Source organism: Salvelinus alpinus, chromosome 32 (genome assembly GCF_045679555.1).
Source record: "Salvelinus alpinus chromosome 32, SLU_Salpinus.1, whole genome shotgun sequence".
In the NCBI taxonomy this organism is placed as follows: Eukaryota; Metazoa; Chordata; class Actinopteri; order Salmoniformes; family Salmonidae; genus Salvelinus; species Salvelinus alpinus.
The window spans coordinates 14,295,654-14,312,376 of NC_092117.1; the positions used below are offsets into that span (position 1 = coordinate 14,295,654).

Below are 16,723 nucleotides of genomic sequence, written 5' to 3' on the forward strand. Positions count from 1 at the left end.
AAGTCAACAGCCAAGGCCAGCTTCATTCACTCCAAAAGTGGCCCTGCATTGTGCTCCTGAATCTTTCATCTCTCACTTGAAGTCATGACCGTTCATAACATTGGTGGCAGTGGTGTTTTGTACTGGTACTCTCCTAATACCTTCTCATCTCTCTTCAGCTGTACAAGGGACGCATTAACGCTACCAGCCATGTGATCCAGCACCCCATGTACGGAGCAGGGCACAAGTACCGCACCCTCCACCTTCCCATCTCCACCACCCTCGCTGAAGTCCTGGACCGGGTGTCGGGTACGTCTGCTGCCTCTCCCCAACCTGTCACTATTGACAGGTTGGGCAATTAGTGTTACAGAATGGAAATTACTTTTAAACATACTTCCTTGTAGCCCCAGCATCAACCTCATCAATATTATGTGGCCCTCAGATAAAGAGGAGCTGAGTGTTTCCAGTGCCACTCAGATGAACCCTCCTCCCACAATGACAGACACACAGGATCTAAATGGGAGAAACCCACTCTCCATATGCTGCTCGTCATTCAAGCATTTTATCTCTTCTCACTGGGTCCTTAAATTTGAAAAGGCAGACATATTTTAAGTTTATACCCCATGTCAGCACCTCATACAGTCTCGCGCACACAATCTCCCTGGGCATTAACATTGACCTTTCCATGCGACTGCTGCGTCCACTCACATCGCCTCATTAACATCAATACGTAAGAGCGTCCCGCCATATTAGCTTTCCAGCAGATGAAGATAGCTCTCTGATCAATGGCTACAGAGTGGATCAGCTGGTAGTGTAAACGTAGCTACACTTACTTAGTGGCACGCCAGTCTCCTTTTCACCTCATTTAACAGGTGATTTATACTGAACAGAATTATAAATGCAACATGCAACAATTTCATAGATTTTACTGAGTTACAGTTCATATAAGGAAGCAGTCAATTTAATTAAATTCATTAGACCCTAATATATTGATTTCACATGACTGGGCAGGGGTGCAGCCATGTATGGGCCTTGGAGGGCATAGGCCCATCCACTGAGGAGCCAGACAGCTTATGGTCGAGAAATTAACATTCAGCTCTCTGGCAACAGCTGTGGTGGACATTCTGGCAGTCAGCATACCAATTGCGCTCTCCCTCAAAACGTGTGGCATTGTGTTGTGACAAAACTGCAAATTTTAGTGGCCTTTTATTGTTCCAAGCACAAGGTGTACCTGTGTAATGTTCATGCTGTTTAATCAGCTTCTTGATATGCCACACTTGTCAGGTGGATGGATTATCTTGGCAAAGGAGAAATGCTCACTAACAGGGTTGTAAACAAATTTGTGCACAAAATTTGAGAGAAATACACTTTTTGTGCATATGAAGCGTTGAAACATGGGACCAACACTTTAAATGTTCCGTTTTATATTTTTGTTCAGTATACTTAACAAAAGGCACATCTCAATAGGTGGTCCAGGTAAGTCATGACATAGCACAAGTGGGGGTGGGGGTTTTTCCTCTCTTGTTCAGTCTTCTCTATTGTTCATCAAGCAAGGGAGAGGTGGATGACATCATGGATTAGCCATCAGATCAACTTTTTGAATGCCCTACTCGAAGTTTGCAGGTGTCTTAAAAACACTATTTTGATCAACTTATTTTTTTTTTTACGCTTTAGTGTATATACTTTATTGTATTTATAGTTGGGATATCACTTTTCAACAGTAAACTGGCACTATGTTAGACCCACAAGCCTAACATAGTGCAAGTCTAATGCCACACCCTCATTCCCCTTTATTGCACCCTGCTGGTCAACCCTGTGATTGAAATAGCCCTGTGCAAGCTGCTGGACTCATAGATTTTGGCCTTTACCAGAAGCCCCAGAGTTATTTAAGAAGCACTGAATCCAATTTTTCCTTGTGCGCTATATAAATAACCCCTCCATTTCCTGAAATAGTCACTGGGCCCTGTCTATAAACTAACCCGGCCTGTCCCCTTCTCCGTAGGGGGATGATGTCCACCTGGCGCTACCCAGGGAGGCAGGGATAGGCTCGGTTAATAATAAAAGTTTACATTTTATTAGTCGTATGTACAGGATACACATGGTATAACCGTCCAATGAAAGGCTTACTTGCAGGTTCCTTCTCAACTATAAGAAATAATACAAGATAAGAATACGAACATAAAGTAAATGGCTCAGTAAAATAGAATAAACATTTTAGCTTAAGTATAATAGAGGAAGGCACATTCTATAGTCCAATATTTACATGTGTAAGGGAGCACAGCAGAAACAGCTAGTGCTAGCCAGGGGTCTTTTTAAAGGAGCCATTAGTTGCCCTTGGAATTGCTAATGCCAGATTATCTGCTATCAAGCCCATTTTATCTGAACTCTCAGGGAATGGAGGACTGAGATGGGCTTGCTACTTGTCAGCTGATTGTATCTCTAGTTGTTTGCATAGCCTTGTTTGCGCCTACATTAGGGTTGATGTCAATATTAGAACTTACCGATATGGGATTTGATTCAATACCGATTTCCAATTTTAGAATGGAAATATTCACCATAACTGCTAAATCTGCCGATTTTTATTATTATAGCTCGAATAGATTGTATGGATTGTGATTTAAACAGCCCTATAAAGAAACTCAGAAAGCTGATTTCTTACATTTGAGGAAAGAACATTAATGTAAGCACCACAAACTGTAGGAGCACCAGAAACACCAGATATTTTTCATAGGGAGAAACAGTCTAGTGCAGTGGTTCCCAAACTTTTTATAGTCCCGTACCCCTTCAAACATTCAACCTCCAGCTGCGTAGCCCCTCTAGCACCAGGGTCAGTGTACTCTCAAATGTTGTTTTTTGTCATCATTGTAAGCCTGCCCCACACACACTATACGATACATTTATTAAACATAAGAACGAGTTCGTTTTTGTCACTGCTCGTGGGAAGTGACAAAGACCTCTTATAGAACCAGTAACCAAATAATAATAATCAATAATTTTGCTTTTTATTTAACCATCTTACACAACCTTTTGTTCATTGAAAATTGTGAATAACTCACCACAGGTTAGTGAGAAGGGTGGTCTTGAAAGGATGCACGTAACTCTGCAATGTTGGGTTGTATTGTAGAGAGTCTGTCCTAAATAACTTTCCACACACACTGTGCCTCTATTTAGTTTTCATGCTAGTGAGGGCCGAGAATCCACTCACATAGGTACGTGGTTACAAGGGGCATCAGTGTTATAACAGCACGATTTGCCAAGGCAAGAAACTCTGAGCGTAGCCCTATCCAGAAATCTGTCAGTGGCTTCTGATTAAATCATTTTTTCACAGAACTGCTTGTTGCAATTTCGATGAGGCTCTCTTGTTCAGATATCTCTAAGTGGACTGGAGGCAGGCCATGAAGGGGATAACAAATCCAGTTGTTTGTGTTGTCCATTTCGGGAAAGTACCTGCGTAATTGCGCACCCAACTAACTCAGGTCCTTCAGAATATCACATTTGACATTGTCCGTAAGCTTGATCATTTGCACACAGAAAATCATACAATGATGGAAAGACCTGTGTGTTGTCCTTGTTAATGCAGACAGAGAAGAGCTACAACTTCTTAATCATAGCCTCAATTTTGTCCCGCACATTTTAAATAGTCCCTGTAATCCTAGATTCAGATCATTCAGGCGAGTAATAACATCACCCAGATAGGCCAGTCGTGTGAGAAACTCATCATGCAAGCGGTCAGACAATAGAAAATTATCGTCAGTAAAAATAACTTTAAGCTCATCTCTCAATTTAAAAAAAAAAACGTGTCAGCTTGATAACCTGTTGTAAAAGCGTTACATGGTCGCTGTCCATATCATTGCATAGTGCATAAAATACACGAGAGTTCAGAGGCTTGCTTTAACAAAGTTAACCATTTTCACTGTAGTGTCCAAAATGTCTTTCAAGCGGTCAGGCATTCCCTTGGCAGGAAGAGCCTCTCAGTGGATGCTGCAGTGTTCCCAAGTGGCGTCGGGAGCAACTGCTTGCACGCACGTTACCACTCCGCTATGTCTCCCTGTCATGGCTTTTGTGCCATAAGTACAGATACCAATACATCTTGACCACCAAAGTCCATTTGATGTCACAAAGCTGTCCAGTACTTAAAAAATATCCTCTCCTGTTGTCCTGGTTTCCAGTGTTTTGCCGAAGAGGATGTCTTCCTTAATTGACCCCCCATAAACGTAACGGACATACACCAGGAGCTGTGCCAGGCCCGCCACGTCTGTTGACTCATCCAGCTGTAACGCATAGAATTCACTGGCTTGTATGCAAAGCAGTAATTGTTTCACAATATCTCCTGCCATGTCACTAATGCGTCGTGAAGCAGTGTTTGATGAAGGCATCGTCTGTGTAGGTTTTTTGGCCTTTTCCCCCTGCATTGTCCCAGCCATATCCACGGCAGCAGGAAGAATTAAATCCTCCACAATAGTATGGGGATTGCCTGTCCTAGCCACTCGGTAGCTCACCATATAAGACGCTTCTATCCCCTTCTTATTAATGGTATCTGTTGCTTTTATACATGTCTTACTACTCGAAAGTCGTCTTTATTCTCCCTCAAAAAACTCCTGTGGCTTATTTGTCAAATTGTCATGTTTCATTTCTAAATGTCTGCACAAGAGTGAAGGGTTCCCTCGAGAGTAACGGTTGATGTGATTGGATGTTATTTGACTAGGCTACCTGTGTTTGATAGTGTTATTTCGCTGAACACTAACGTTTGATTGTTTTATTTTGATTTTTGGCAGTGAAATAAGGCTACTCAGGCGATGGCGAAAAAACCTCACCCAAATGTATAGCCGTGGTATATCAGACTGTATACCATAGCAGGAAAATAATTACTATTTTCTGGTCTAATTACGTTGGTAACAAATTTATAATAGTAAAAAACTAACATCGCTCAATTTCATAGCGGACAACCGATAAATCGGGCTTTAGTCAATACTTGTGTGCACATGGCTAGTCGGCCACTGGGGCTGTGCATATTATGACAATTAGCATCTAGTCTTTCACACAAGTGGCTTTGATGGCTTGTTGCTGAAGGGTGGTTCTAACGTGCTCCCTCCCTCTTTCAGACACCCCCAGCATCACAGCCAAGCTGATCAATGAGCAGAAAGAGGACAAGGAGAAGAAGAATCACGACGAGAAGGAGAAGATGAAGACAGACAGCGGTTTTCAGGACAACTACAGTGTCGTCGTGGCCTCAGGTACACGTTTGGCCCCCTCCTCCTCACAAACTCTCACCGCATCCCTTCCTTCCCACGCCTGCCAATCATTGTGGCTTCGCAGGAATGGATTAATTGATTCTAAAGCACCAATTAGATGGCAGGTATTGTTTTGCCTAAAGCTGGGCTTCCAGCCCTATGTTGAGGTCCTGCACCGAATGTAAACTATTTGTATATGGAAATACAATGTGTAAAATATCCCAAAGTATAGACAGTGTTTGATAAGAAGCACTAGACAGAAGCGCTCCCCTCTAGAATCACATTCACTAGCATATAAAAGTCCATCTCATGGTAAATGACTGGAGTGTGTTTTCCTTTCAGGCTTGAAGTCCCAGTCGAAGAGAGCCCTGTCGACCCCTCCCCGTCCCCCTTCGCGGAGGGGACGTGTGATGAGCGATAAGCTGACAGCCTCAGGTGTGGACCCATCTGCCAAAACTCTCAGCGTGCCTGTCTTCCACCTCTACCACAAGCTGCTACCAGGTACTGTGTACACACAAACAGCTCCCTTCTCTCTCCAGTACCTTCCCTCTGCCAAGTGAAGCCTGTTCATCTGACTAAGCCAATTCATTGAGCTAGTGTGCCCGAGTGTCCTTTGGCTTGTTCTAGTCTGTGGTGTTGTGACCCTGGGTTGTCAAGGTAAACGTAAGTAGCCTTGCACGAGCCTTGGCTTGTGCGAGCTGGAACAGCTCATAGGAGCAGCAGCCTATCTCCTGTTTCTGTAGCGTGACGCACCTTGATGTACACCCCTTGGACAGGACGCTAATCTATCAAAGGGCCTTACCCCCAGTCTATCTCCTAAAGGCCAGCAAGATCCAAGTTTTACCTAACTCATGGAAGATAAGCGAAGACATGATCAGACCTTTGTTTGCAAAGACAAACATTTACTATGGGCACAAGCAGCACTCCATCCATTATGTCTTGTCTTCACATGTAGTCATTGTTAAATAGGTCACTAGCCTTCATGTCACGTAGCTGTCATGGGTTTTCTGTCCCTCTGGGCCTTGTAGTGTGACCAGAGAGTGACCAAGGTTTTGGTTCCTCACTGTGAACGCTGTCTCATCCCTCCACCCCCCCTCAGGTCAGCCCCTGCCGGCAGAGATGACACTGGCCCAGCTGTTGACCCTGCTTTACGACCGCAAGCTGCCCCAGGGCTACCACTCCATCGACTTGACTGTCAAGTTGGGCTCCAAGGTTATCTCCGACCCCGGGATCTCGAAGACGGACTCCTTCAAACGGCTCCGCACAGAGAAAGGTATGGCAGAGCACTCACTTGCACACAAGACATACAAGCGCACACTCGCATTCAAACATACACTACATGACCAAAACTTTGTGGACACCTGCTTGTCAAACATCTCATTCCAAAATCATGGACATTTTATATGGTGTTGTTCCCCCCTTTGCTGCTATAACAGCTTCCACTCTTCTGTGAAGTTTTTCCACTAGGTGTTGGAACATTGCTGTGGGGACTTGATTCCATTCAGCCGCTAGAGCATTTGTGTGGTCAGGCACTGACGTTGTGCGATTAGGCCTGGCTCGCAGTCGGCGTTACAATTTATCCCAAAGGTGTTCGATGGGGTTGAGGTCAGGGCTCTTTGCAGGCCAGTCAAGTTCTTCCAAATCGATTTCGACAAACCATTTCTATATGGACCTTGCTTTGTGCACGGGAGAATTGTAATGCTGAAACAGGAAAGGGCCTTCTCCAAACTGTTGCCACAAAGTTGGAAGCACAGAATCGTTTAGATTGTCATGATTCCTCCTCCACCAAACGTTAAAGTTGGCACTAGGTATTCGGGCAGGTAGTGTTCTCTTGGCATCCGCCAAAACCATATTCGTTCATCGTACTGCTAGATGGTGAAGCGTGATTCATCACTCGAGAGAACATGTTTTCACTGCTCCAGAGTCCAATGGCGGTGAGCTTTACACCACTCCAGCTGAGGCTTGGCATTGTGCGCATGGTGATCTTAGGCTTGTGTGTGGCTGCTCTGCCATGGAAACCCATTTCATGATGCTCCCGATGAACAGTTCTTGTGCTGTCGTTGCTCCCAGAGGCAGTTTTGGAACTCTGTAGTGAGTGTTGCAACCAAGGACAGACGATTTTTTTTATACGCTACGTACTTAAGCGCACAGAACAGGACCGCCGAGTGCTGGTGTGGCCTAACACTTTGCGGCTGAGTTGTTGTTGCTTCTAGACGTTTCCACTTCACAATAACAGCACTTACAGTTGACCGGGGCAGCTCTAGCAGAGCAGAAATTTGACAAACTGACTTGTTGGAAAAGTGGTGTCCCATGATGGTGCCACGTTGAAAGTCACTGAGGTCTAAAGGAAGGCCATTCTACTGCCAATGTTTGTCTATGGAGATTGCGTGGCGGTGTGCTCAATTTTATACACCTGTCAGCAACGGGTGTGGCTGAAATAGCCGAATCCACTAATTTGATGGGGTGTCCACATACTTTTGTATATGTATTGTATAACTGCGTGCGCTCACTCTCCTTCTCCCTCCCTGTCTGCCATTTGTCCTCTTGCTATGTAGTTAGTGTGTAAAGTGAGCCCCAAACGGCTCTCTCCATTGGTCCCCTGACAGTCCATTCCACAGAGGGATTAATGGCTCTCCCCCTCCACAGCCATCCATTTCTCTGTCTGAGCGCTGGGCCTCAGTCTCCTGAGATGTTTTCAGGTGCCATTAACAGTCTGTGTAACAGGTGGCCCAGTGTGAGATGTGCATACTTAAAAGCACCAGCACAGTCACTCTGCTCTTTTTCACTGTGTTAAGTAATGGGATAAAGGGATACACATAAAGTGTGTATCCATTTCTACAATGATGCTGTTGGCCTTCTCTCGCTCTGGGCCGGGGTTTACTTCAGATAGAAAGCTATTATGTTATCATCATAAATTGGCCGGGTTGACTTCAATGTAAGAGAAAGATGGAAATGTCGGCTGCATGTCAGAAATGAATCGGAGCTTGGATGAGGGAATGGAGGCTTGAAAATGGCGTGGGTGCCTCTTAATGACTTCAGCGGTAATAAATACAGGCCAGTGCCTTCAGTCTTTTTCCATCAAGTTTTGTTAGAAACTAATGGAGTTATTTTGGACCCTGCTTTTATCACCTATTATCTTGTGTTCATCCTTCGAAAGAAAAGCTCTGATGGTTGAAAGCTCCCAGAGCGACTTGACTCATGACCACCCAATCAGATTCCACCCTCTACTTTTAAACTCCACTTGTTCCCAAAGCTGTTTTAGCCCCTTGACGTTGTAGAAACATTTACACAAGACTCATGTCCTTTGTTAATGTCACTTTAACAACTGTATAAGATGAAACTTAACCGGGAAATTTCCAGAAATTTTCCATGGGAAGTTAAGCCTGCGAATTTTGCTTAAATTCATCAAACAAGTTGTCTTATAACAGTAAACCTTTTTTGTGGGAAAAACATAAGGCAATTCTAGGTCTTGTGGCATATTTTGGTTAAATTATCCCCAATTCAATGGAATTGCAACCCTCTGCATGCACAGTACATTCTTCCATCACATGTACAGCTGATTCTCAAGATCTTGCACACAAATGAGATTTGAGCCAAGGACTACATGCTTTCTGGTAAATTTCGATTACAATACTGGGTGGGGTGAATATATCAAATCAAATGTTATTTGTCACATACACATGGTTAGCAGATGTTAATGCGAGTGTAGCGAAATGCTTGTGCTTCTAGTTCCGACAATGCAGTAATAACCAACGAGTAATCTAACCTAACAATTCCACAACTACTACCTTATACACACACAAGTGTAAAGGGATAAAGAATATGTACATAAATATATATGAATGAGTGATGGTACAGAACGGCATAGGCAAGATGCAGTAGATGGTATAGTACAGTATATACATATGAGATGAGTAATGTAGGGTATATAAACATAGTGGCATAGTTTAAAGTGGCTAGTGATACATGTATTACATAAAGATGGCAAGATGCAGTAGATGATATAGAGTATATACATATACATATGAGATGAGTAATGTAGGGTATGTAAACATTATATTAAGTGGCATTGTTTAAAGTGGCTAGTGATACATTTTTACATACATTTCCATCAATTCCCATTATTAAAGTGGCTGGAGTTGAGTCAGTATGTTGGCAGCAGCCACTAAATGTTATATTTTATATGACATACATGATTGTTAACTAGTAAATAGTAGCCTACAGGAAAGTGTGTTTAAATCATTTCTAACTTGTTAACAATTTCTGCTAGTTAGTTTTTGCTACCATGTGGGTTTTAGCTTGCTTGACCCTGCTAACTGAGTGTTAATTCACCTATTTTCATTTTAAAACATTTATCTTACAAAGGAGTTGTTTAATCTAGCTGCTTAACTATTTATCTGTACATGGAATTGTATTTGGGTTTTTCTTTGCAATCTTTTTTCCTTATCTTTACAGGAAAATGCCACAGGCACTACATGATATGTGTAGACATTTCACTGCAGCTGCAGGAAAATCTGTGTACATGTGCAAGTACTGTGCCAAATCATATGTGAAGAATGCAACAAAGATGCAGAATCATCTGGCCAAGTGCATAAAGTTCCCTAAGCACTCACAACAAGCAACCTCTGACAAAAGTCCCTCTACTTATATTCGAGGTGAAAATGATGAATCAGCCACCTTATCGATAGCAACAGCTCATGGTCCTCCTGGAATCAGAAGTTTTTTTTGACTCAATGGAGGAACGTAGAGAAATGCTCATGAGTGTCTTGCTCGAGCTGTGTATGCAACTGGTTCACCTCTGATGCTCACACGCAATGTGTATTGGAAGAGAATTCTGAATGTTCTTCGCCCAGCACACACCCCTCCAACCAGACATGCTTTATCTACTAATTTGCTGGATGCAGAGTTTAACAGAGTTCAAGTGAAGGTCAAGCAAATCATAGAGAAAGCAGACTGTATTGCAGACTGTACTACCAATGGGTGGTTGAATGTTCGTGGGCAAAGAATAATTAACAAAATTTCCACCCCTCAACTAGTATTCTACAAGAGCGCAGACACGAGGGACAACAGACACACCGGTCTCTCCATTGCAGATGAGCTGAAGGCAGTCATCAATGACCTTGGACCACAGAAGGTATTTGCATTGGTGACAGACAGTGCTGCGAACATGAAGGCCGCTTGGTCTAAAGTGGAGGAGTCCTACCCTCACATCACACCCATTGGCTGTGCTGCTCATGCATTGAATCTGCTCCTCAAGGACATCATGGCACTGAAAACAATGGATACACTCTACAAGAGAGCCAAGGAAATGGTTAGGTATGTGAAGGGTCATCAAGTTATAGCAGCAATCTACCTCACCAAGCAAAGTGAGAAGAATAAGGGCACCACATTAAAGCTGCCCAGCAACACCCGTTGGGGTGGTGTTGTCATCATGTTTGACACTCTCCTGGAGGGGAAGGAGTCTCCAGGAAATGGCCATATCACTGGACAGCCCCATCAAGAGGATCATCCTGGATGATGTATTTTGGGAGAGAGTGGTAAGCAGACTGAAACTCCTGAAACCTATAGCAGTAGCCATTGCACGGATTGAGGGAGACAATACCATCCTGTCTGATGTTCAGACTCTACTTGTAGATGTAAAAGAAGAAATACGTACCGCCCTGCCCACTATACTGTTGCTCCAAGCAGAGGAAACTGTAGTTCTGAAATGCATCAAAAAGCATGGAGACTTCTGCCTGAAGCCCGTACACGCCGCTGCGTACATGTTGGACCCAAAGTATGCTGGCAAGCGCATCCTGTCTGGTGCAGAGATCAACAAGCCCTATGGTGTCATCACTACTGTGTCTTGCCACCTTAGCCTGGATGAGGGCAAGGTTCTTGGCAGTCTGGCGAAGTACACATCCAAGCAAGGGCTTTGGGATGAAGATGCAATATGGCAGTTGTGCCAACATATCTCATCAGCCACCTGGTGGATGGGACTTTGTGGATCTGAGGCTCTTTCCCCTGTTGCTTCCATCATCCTCCAAATCCCACCACCAACAGCCACCTCTGAGCGCAACTGGTCCTTGTTTGGGAACACACACACACACACCAAAGCACGCAACAGGCTGACCAATAAAAGGGTTGAAAAATTGGTGGCCATCCGGGCATATTTGAGGTGTGATCCTGACAACGAGCCATCCTCAACAAGGTTGGAAAGTGACAGTGAAGATGAGGCCTCAGTCTGATGTTCAAGAGGTGGACATTGAGGAGGTCCATGGAGAAGACTTGGTTGTCTTCCTCTCAGGCTTCCAAAGCTTTAGTTTCTAGACTATCATTTTACAAATGTTTTTGGGAGATGCGGTGGATCATTCAATATTCCCTTTTGCTGTTCTGTGAAGTCATCCCATGTGAAGAGTCAACTCATTTAATTAAAGTTCAATTTTTATTTTATTCTATTGGAAGGATTTCATAATTTGCAATTATGTCTACTTATGATAAGGTAAAAGATTTGTTTCTGTCTCCATATGATATGCTAAATATATCCCATGCAAAAAAACATCTACATTTAAATGGTATTAAGTATTACCATACATTTGTTATTCATATATATTGCCGTTAATTCCCACAAAGTTTCCACGTCTGAATATTCCCCAAAATGTGCAGCCCTAGGTGTGGTAAATGTTATTACGGTCACCCCTTCAGAATTTTGTTAGACAGGATTTTAGGGGTGATATACTTTATTTAGCCTCCCCCTCGTCTTGCCTTGGCGGTCAGTACCAGGGCACACATGATGTGATGGGGATGGATACATTTTGCCCATTAGTATATGACAGCCAGCAAGAGCAGTTGATGTCTGTTTGATATTGTCGGCAACTTGTAGATGTGCAAACCAGAGGAAATTGCTCTGCTCTCTTCCGGCCATGACGGAGCCATACCACCTCAAGCAAAGTCCTTCTCTTCTACATGTTTTTCCCTTGCAAGTGGAAAAATTAATGACTAAAACTGAGAACATGGTCAATAATCCCACGATTTCACTGGTAGCCTAAGGCTACACACGATCTTAAAGTGCCGCCTCAACCATCTGTGGTACTGAATGCATGTTTATGGCGTGTGCTCAGAGAATTGATGATAGCAGGAGCTGTGGGTGATGTGCTGCTCATGTAGAAAGTGTAGAACCACTGCCCTCCCTGGAAGCTGCAAGGGGTGATGAAGTGAAGCTGAACTAATAGCTGACAAAAGCGACTCCCAAGTCAAGGTGTTCGCTCTTACTAACGTGTGAAGATAAGTATTCCAAACTAATCTGATTTTAAATAATCCACTATACCCTGTGATTCTATACCAGTCGCTCGAATCAGAGTTCTGTGTAGTTTCCACTGGCTCTGCAGTGGGACATTGTTTGCAGTAAGATATTGTTTGCTTTATACAGAAACCCACTTTAGTGCTTTTTTTTCTCTTGCTGCAGGCTTGTTTTGCCTGCATTGTTAACAGAGCCCATGCTTGGTAGCACTGCTACAAAGCCCTGTGCCGGTCTCTGTCAGTGTGGATGTTGATTCTCCCCAGTGGCAGTTCACAGCCTGTATGCTGCCCCTGGCACCCTGGGGCTAATTAACACTAGCAACCACCACCAACAGTCCAAGCATTGGAGCGCATCAACTCCTCCCTGCAATGCACCCTCTTCTTCCGCACCTCAGTCCTATCTGTCAGTCACACTGGATGACTTGTCCGTCCCCCTTTTGGGTGAGATATTTTAAAAGGCAATGACTGTCAGTCAGATCTGCCACCCCACTCCTAGAATAGTGGGCTGCTGTTAGTGGTTACACAAGATGGGAGGCCGGTGACCTGCATGTTATCTGCTAATGAATGTAAGTCCAGCTCCAAACCCATTTCACCAATACTGTCTTCAGCCAGACACTAACCACCTGATTAGGTCAATCATTGTCTTCATCGAACCAATTTAGTTTCACCGCCGTGCTCTCGGAGTTCAGATAATTAGTTGAGGCGTATAGATTAGAAACTGCCTGGAGCAGGCTGAAGCCTGCCAATGCTGTATATTTGGCACCACCGCTTTCATCTCTGGTCTGGGGTAAAGGAGCACTGCATGGTAAAGGGTAGTGTTCAGTGGACACACATTTTCAACATGAGGTTGGTGCACATCTTTTCTTGTTTCTGACAAACCTCGGCCCCATTGCTCTCTGCGCTTAACTATATACTTTACTGCAGTAAAATACCTCCCTTACAATACTTACTGCATAGCTCGCCTACAATTTCCCCAAATAGCTTCCAATACCGTCGCTTCCCAAAACAAATCATTCCGGAATCCTTTCTCCAGACCCATTGAGGCTGATAAATGGGGAGGATAGCAGTGACCCTCAGTAACAGTCCTGCCAGAGATGGGGGGGGGATCTCTTAAACTAGTGCGGCGGATTTGACCAGGGGGAAATTACATAATCCATTTACCAGGCTCAGCCCCACTAACGGCCATCCACTGAACTGAAGACGGGTACATGGAGAGATCTAGCCCTAGCCCCCTTAAAAGCCTTCAACTTCCACAAATAGGCCAGGCCTTTTAGAGCTAAATGGGTTTTGTCCCTCTAACCATTTTTAGGTTTCTAGGTCTACTCTGTAGAGATAAAAGGGGCTTTTGGGCACTAAAGTCCTCTAACATGGGCAGCACCATTGAGGACTTTCACCATTTTGAAGTAGTCAACTGGGTGGGACATCCTATGGCAGGGATCGTCTAGATTCAGCCACAGGCCGTTTATTCTTCTTTTTCTTGAGCGGGTGGTTGGGCCGTAAAATAATTACACATTTGTAGACTGCAAATTGACCGCAAGAAGCACAAACATAGTGCATTCGGAGTATTCAGACCCATTGAATTTTTCCACATTTTGTTAGGTTACAGCCTTATACTAAAATGTATTAAATTGTCCCCCCCCCCTCATTCATCTACACACAATACCCCATAATGAGATGGCAAAAACAGGTTTCTAGAAATGTGTTTTTTTACATATCACATTTACATAGGTATTCAGACCCTTTACTCAGTACTTTGTGGAAGCACCTTTGGCAGTGATGATTACAGCCTCGAGTCTTCTTGGGTATGACACTACCCAAGCTGTATTTGGGGAGGTTCTCTCATTCTTCTCTGAAGATCCTCTCAAGCTCTGTCTGTTTGGATGGGGAGCGTTGCTGCACAGTATCCAAAGTAAAAGTATTAATATATTGACCTTTCATATATTAAGCAAACCAGACAGCTTGATTTTTTTTACATGTATTTTTATTTACGGCGAGCTGGGGGAACACTCCAACACGCAGACATCGTTTACCAACAAAGCATTTGTGTTCAGAGGCATTAGGGATGACCAGGGATGTTCTCTTGATAAATTTGTGAATTTGACAATTTTTCTGTCCTGCATTCAGCATTCAAAATGTAACGTACCTTTGTGAGTCAGGGAAAATGTATGGAGTAAAAAGTAAATTATTTTCTTAAGGTATGTGGTGGAATAAAAGATGTCAAATATAAACTACAGATGCCCCAAAAAACTATTTAAGTAGTATTTTGAAGTAGTTTTACTTAAGTACTTTACACCACTGTACATTGTATACGATTACATGGGGAATAAATGTCCAAAATTAAAATTACTTGGGTTATTTCCTGCGCATGTTTATTTTTTGCTCAGAAAACTTGGGTGGCCAAATTCGGCCCGCAGACCGCCCTTTGGGGAACGATGTCCTATGAGTTAAGCAAGGATCACATAATTCCATCCAGGTCACCAGTAAGGACCAGCCAATGAATTATACTCCTGAGGAAACATTCCATAACTGCAGGTGGCGGTAAATCACCAACCTTGGCTTTATACCTGTTCAAACACACTCTAGGTGGCGTTGTGCACCCTTTCAGTTTGTTTGCCAACTCATAGAAGTATTAGAAGAAGAAAATTGACTACTTCAAATGGAGATGGCCTCAATGGCGCTGTCTGTCCTCTCAGACACAATGATGTGATGTTTAAGTCTATGGCCTACCCTTGATTTAGCACTTGAACTCTCAGGCTAATAGGATGCACTTGGCATAGTAAAGGTACTGGAACATTCTGTAAAATAGGAGAATGTTTGTTCTTGGGGAGAATGATAGAATTCCTTGTCGTTCACGATTTGCCCTCTTTCTCGCAGATCTTATCTGATATGCTCCTCTGAAGTCTAATGATTACCCTTTTTCCTGTGCCTTTTTGGTTGCATTTTAAATGTAACCGTAAATCACTGAGTTGATGCTGTTAAAAATATTCTCTGGGTGGCCCAGTCTCTTCTTGCGGCCTGCTGAAAGATGAGCGCTTCCTTCTCCATCACGTTTAATCCTGATTTGGAATTCCAGACAGAACGGGCCTGTTACAACCCCTATTAGTCACTACCCTCGTGACTTTTTAATTCACTACGAGAAGGAGGGGGAAAATCCCTTTAGAGACAAGCGCAATGAATCATTTATTTTATTTTCTTCTCCAGGAGGGTGATGTGCAGCTTTTTGTAGATGACCTATCAATCGACTGGGGCTTTATATCATCATAAAACAGGCCGGCCGTGCCGCAGAATGAAAACAATAATGGGGAGCTATTTTTTACCATTCATCCTCCGTTCCATTTGGTTTTGACTTTATGTACGGAACCACACCCCTGACGTGCAAACAAGGACAAGTAGTCTGAGCCCTTGATTCTGTTTTAATCAGTGTGCACTTCATCTGGACTGGCATATCACATATTTATGCATTCACATATGAAAATAGAAATGGTACCCCGTCCACTTATTTCTGGGAAAACTGGTGTCAGTTTCTCTCTCTCGCTTGAACTTGATAAATGAATAGTGATAGCTCTGTTTTTTTTCTCTCTGTTTTCTAACGAGGGATGAGTTATGAGAGATTTATTTCATTCTGTGTTTGAGATGTAAACAATGGCCCTCTTTGCAGGGCATCCCATTATTTACTTGTCGTGATTGGTTGAGCGCGGCACATAGCACACCGAAGAACACAAGCCACATAGAAAATACCTAGTGTCAGTGAAAACACTCTGCTTTCCCCTCCTCCAGTGGAACACTGTGACATGCTGAGTAGCTGTCCAGAGGACGAGCCCATGACCCCGGGAGACGAGTGTCTGGACGCAGCCATCGATGAGTCCCTGCTTGAGACCAAACCCATCCAGTCGCCCCTGCAAGTGTTTGCAGGCATGGGTGGTCTGGCCCTGATCGCTGAGAGGCTGCCAATGCTCTACCCAGACGTCATCCAACAGGTTTGACCGCTTCCTATTCTAATAACTACATAACTAATACCAGTACCAGTAAAATACCACTTTCACAACTTGTGTAATTGGGGAGGTATTTAATTGTAGTCCTATAATGTTAAGCCCATTTTCTAGATATGTTTAGATATAGCATATCATCTAGAGCTCAATACTTAAGAAATTCAAGCTGCCTTTGCTACATAGAAAGTCCAATGCAGATCTGAAGTTGCCAAAGTAGTGCCTTGTCTCTACTCTGGTTTCAGCCTA

General features: G+C 43.6%; 1 protein-coding gene across 22 annotated transcripts in view; it reads left to right on the forward strand.

Moving 5' to 3' along the window:
* birc6 (baculoviral IAP repeat containing 6) overlaps positions 1-16,723 on the forward strand; it is a 163,053-nt gene that overhangs the window by 65,094 nt on the left and 81,236 nt on the right. For all 22 annotated transcript variants that reach the window (XM_071379581.1, XM_071379588.1, XM_071379594.1 and 19 more), the window contains 5 exons: positions 159-288; positions 5,082-5,213; positions 5,553-5,711; positions 6,310-6,483; positions 16,266-16,465. In XM_071379581.1, the coding sequence (XP_071235682.1) occupies positions 159-288; positions 5,082-5,213; positions 5,553-5,711; positions 6,310-6,483; positions 16,266-16,465 (795 nt within the window). The remainder of the gene's footprint in view (positions 1-158; positions 289-5,081; positions 5,214-5,552; positions 5,712-6,309; positions 6,484-16,265; positions 16,466-16,723) is intronic.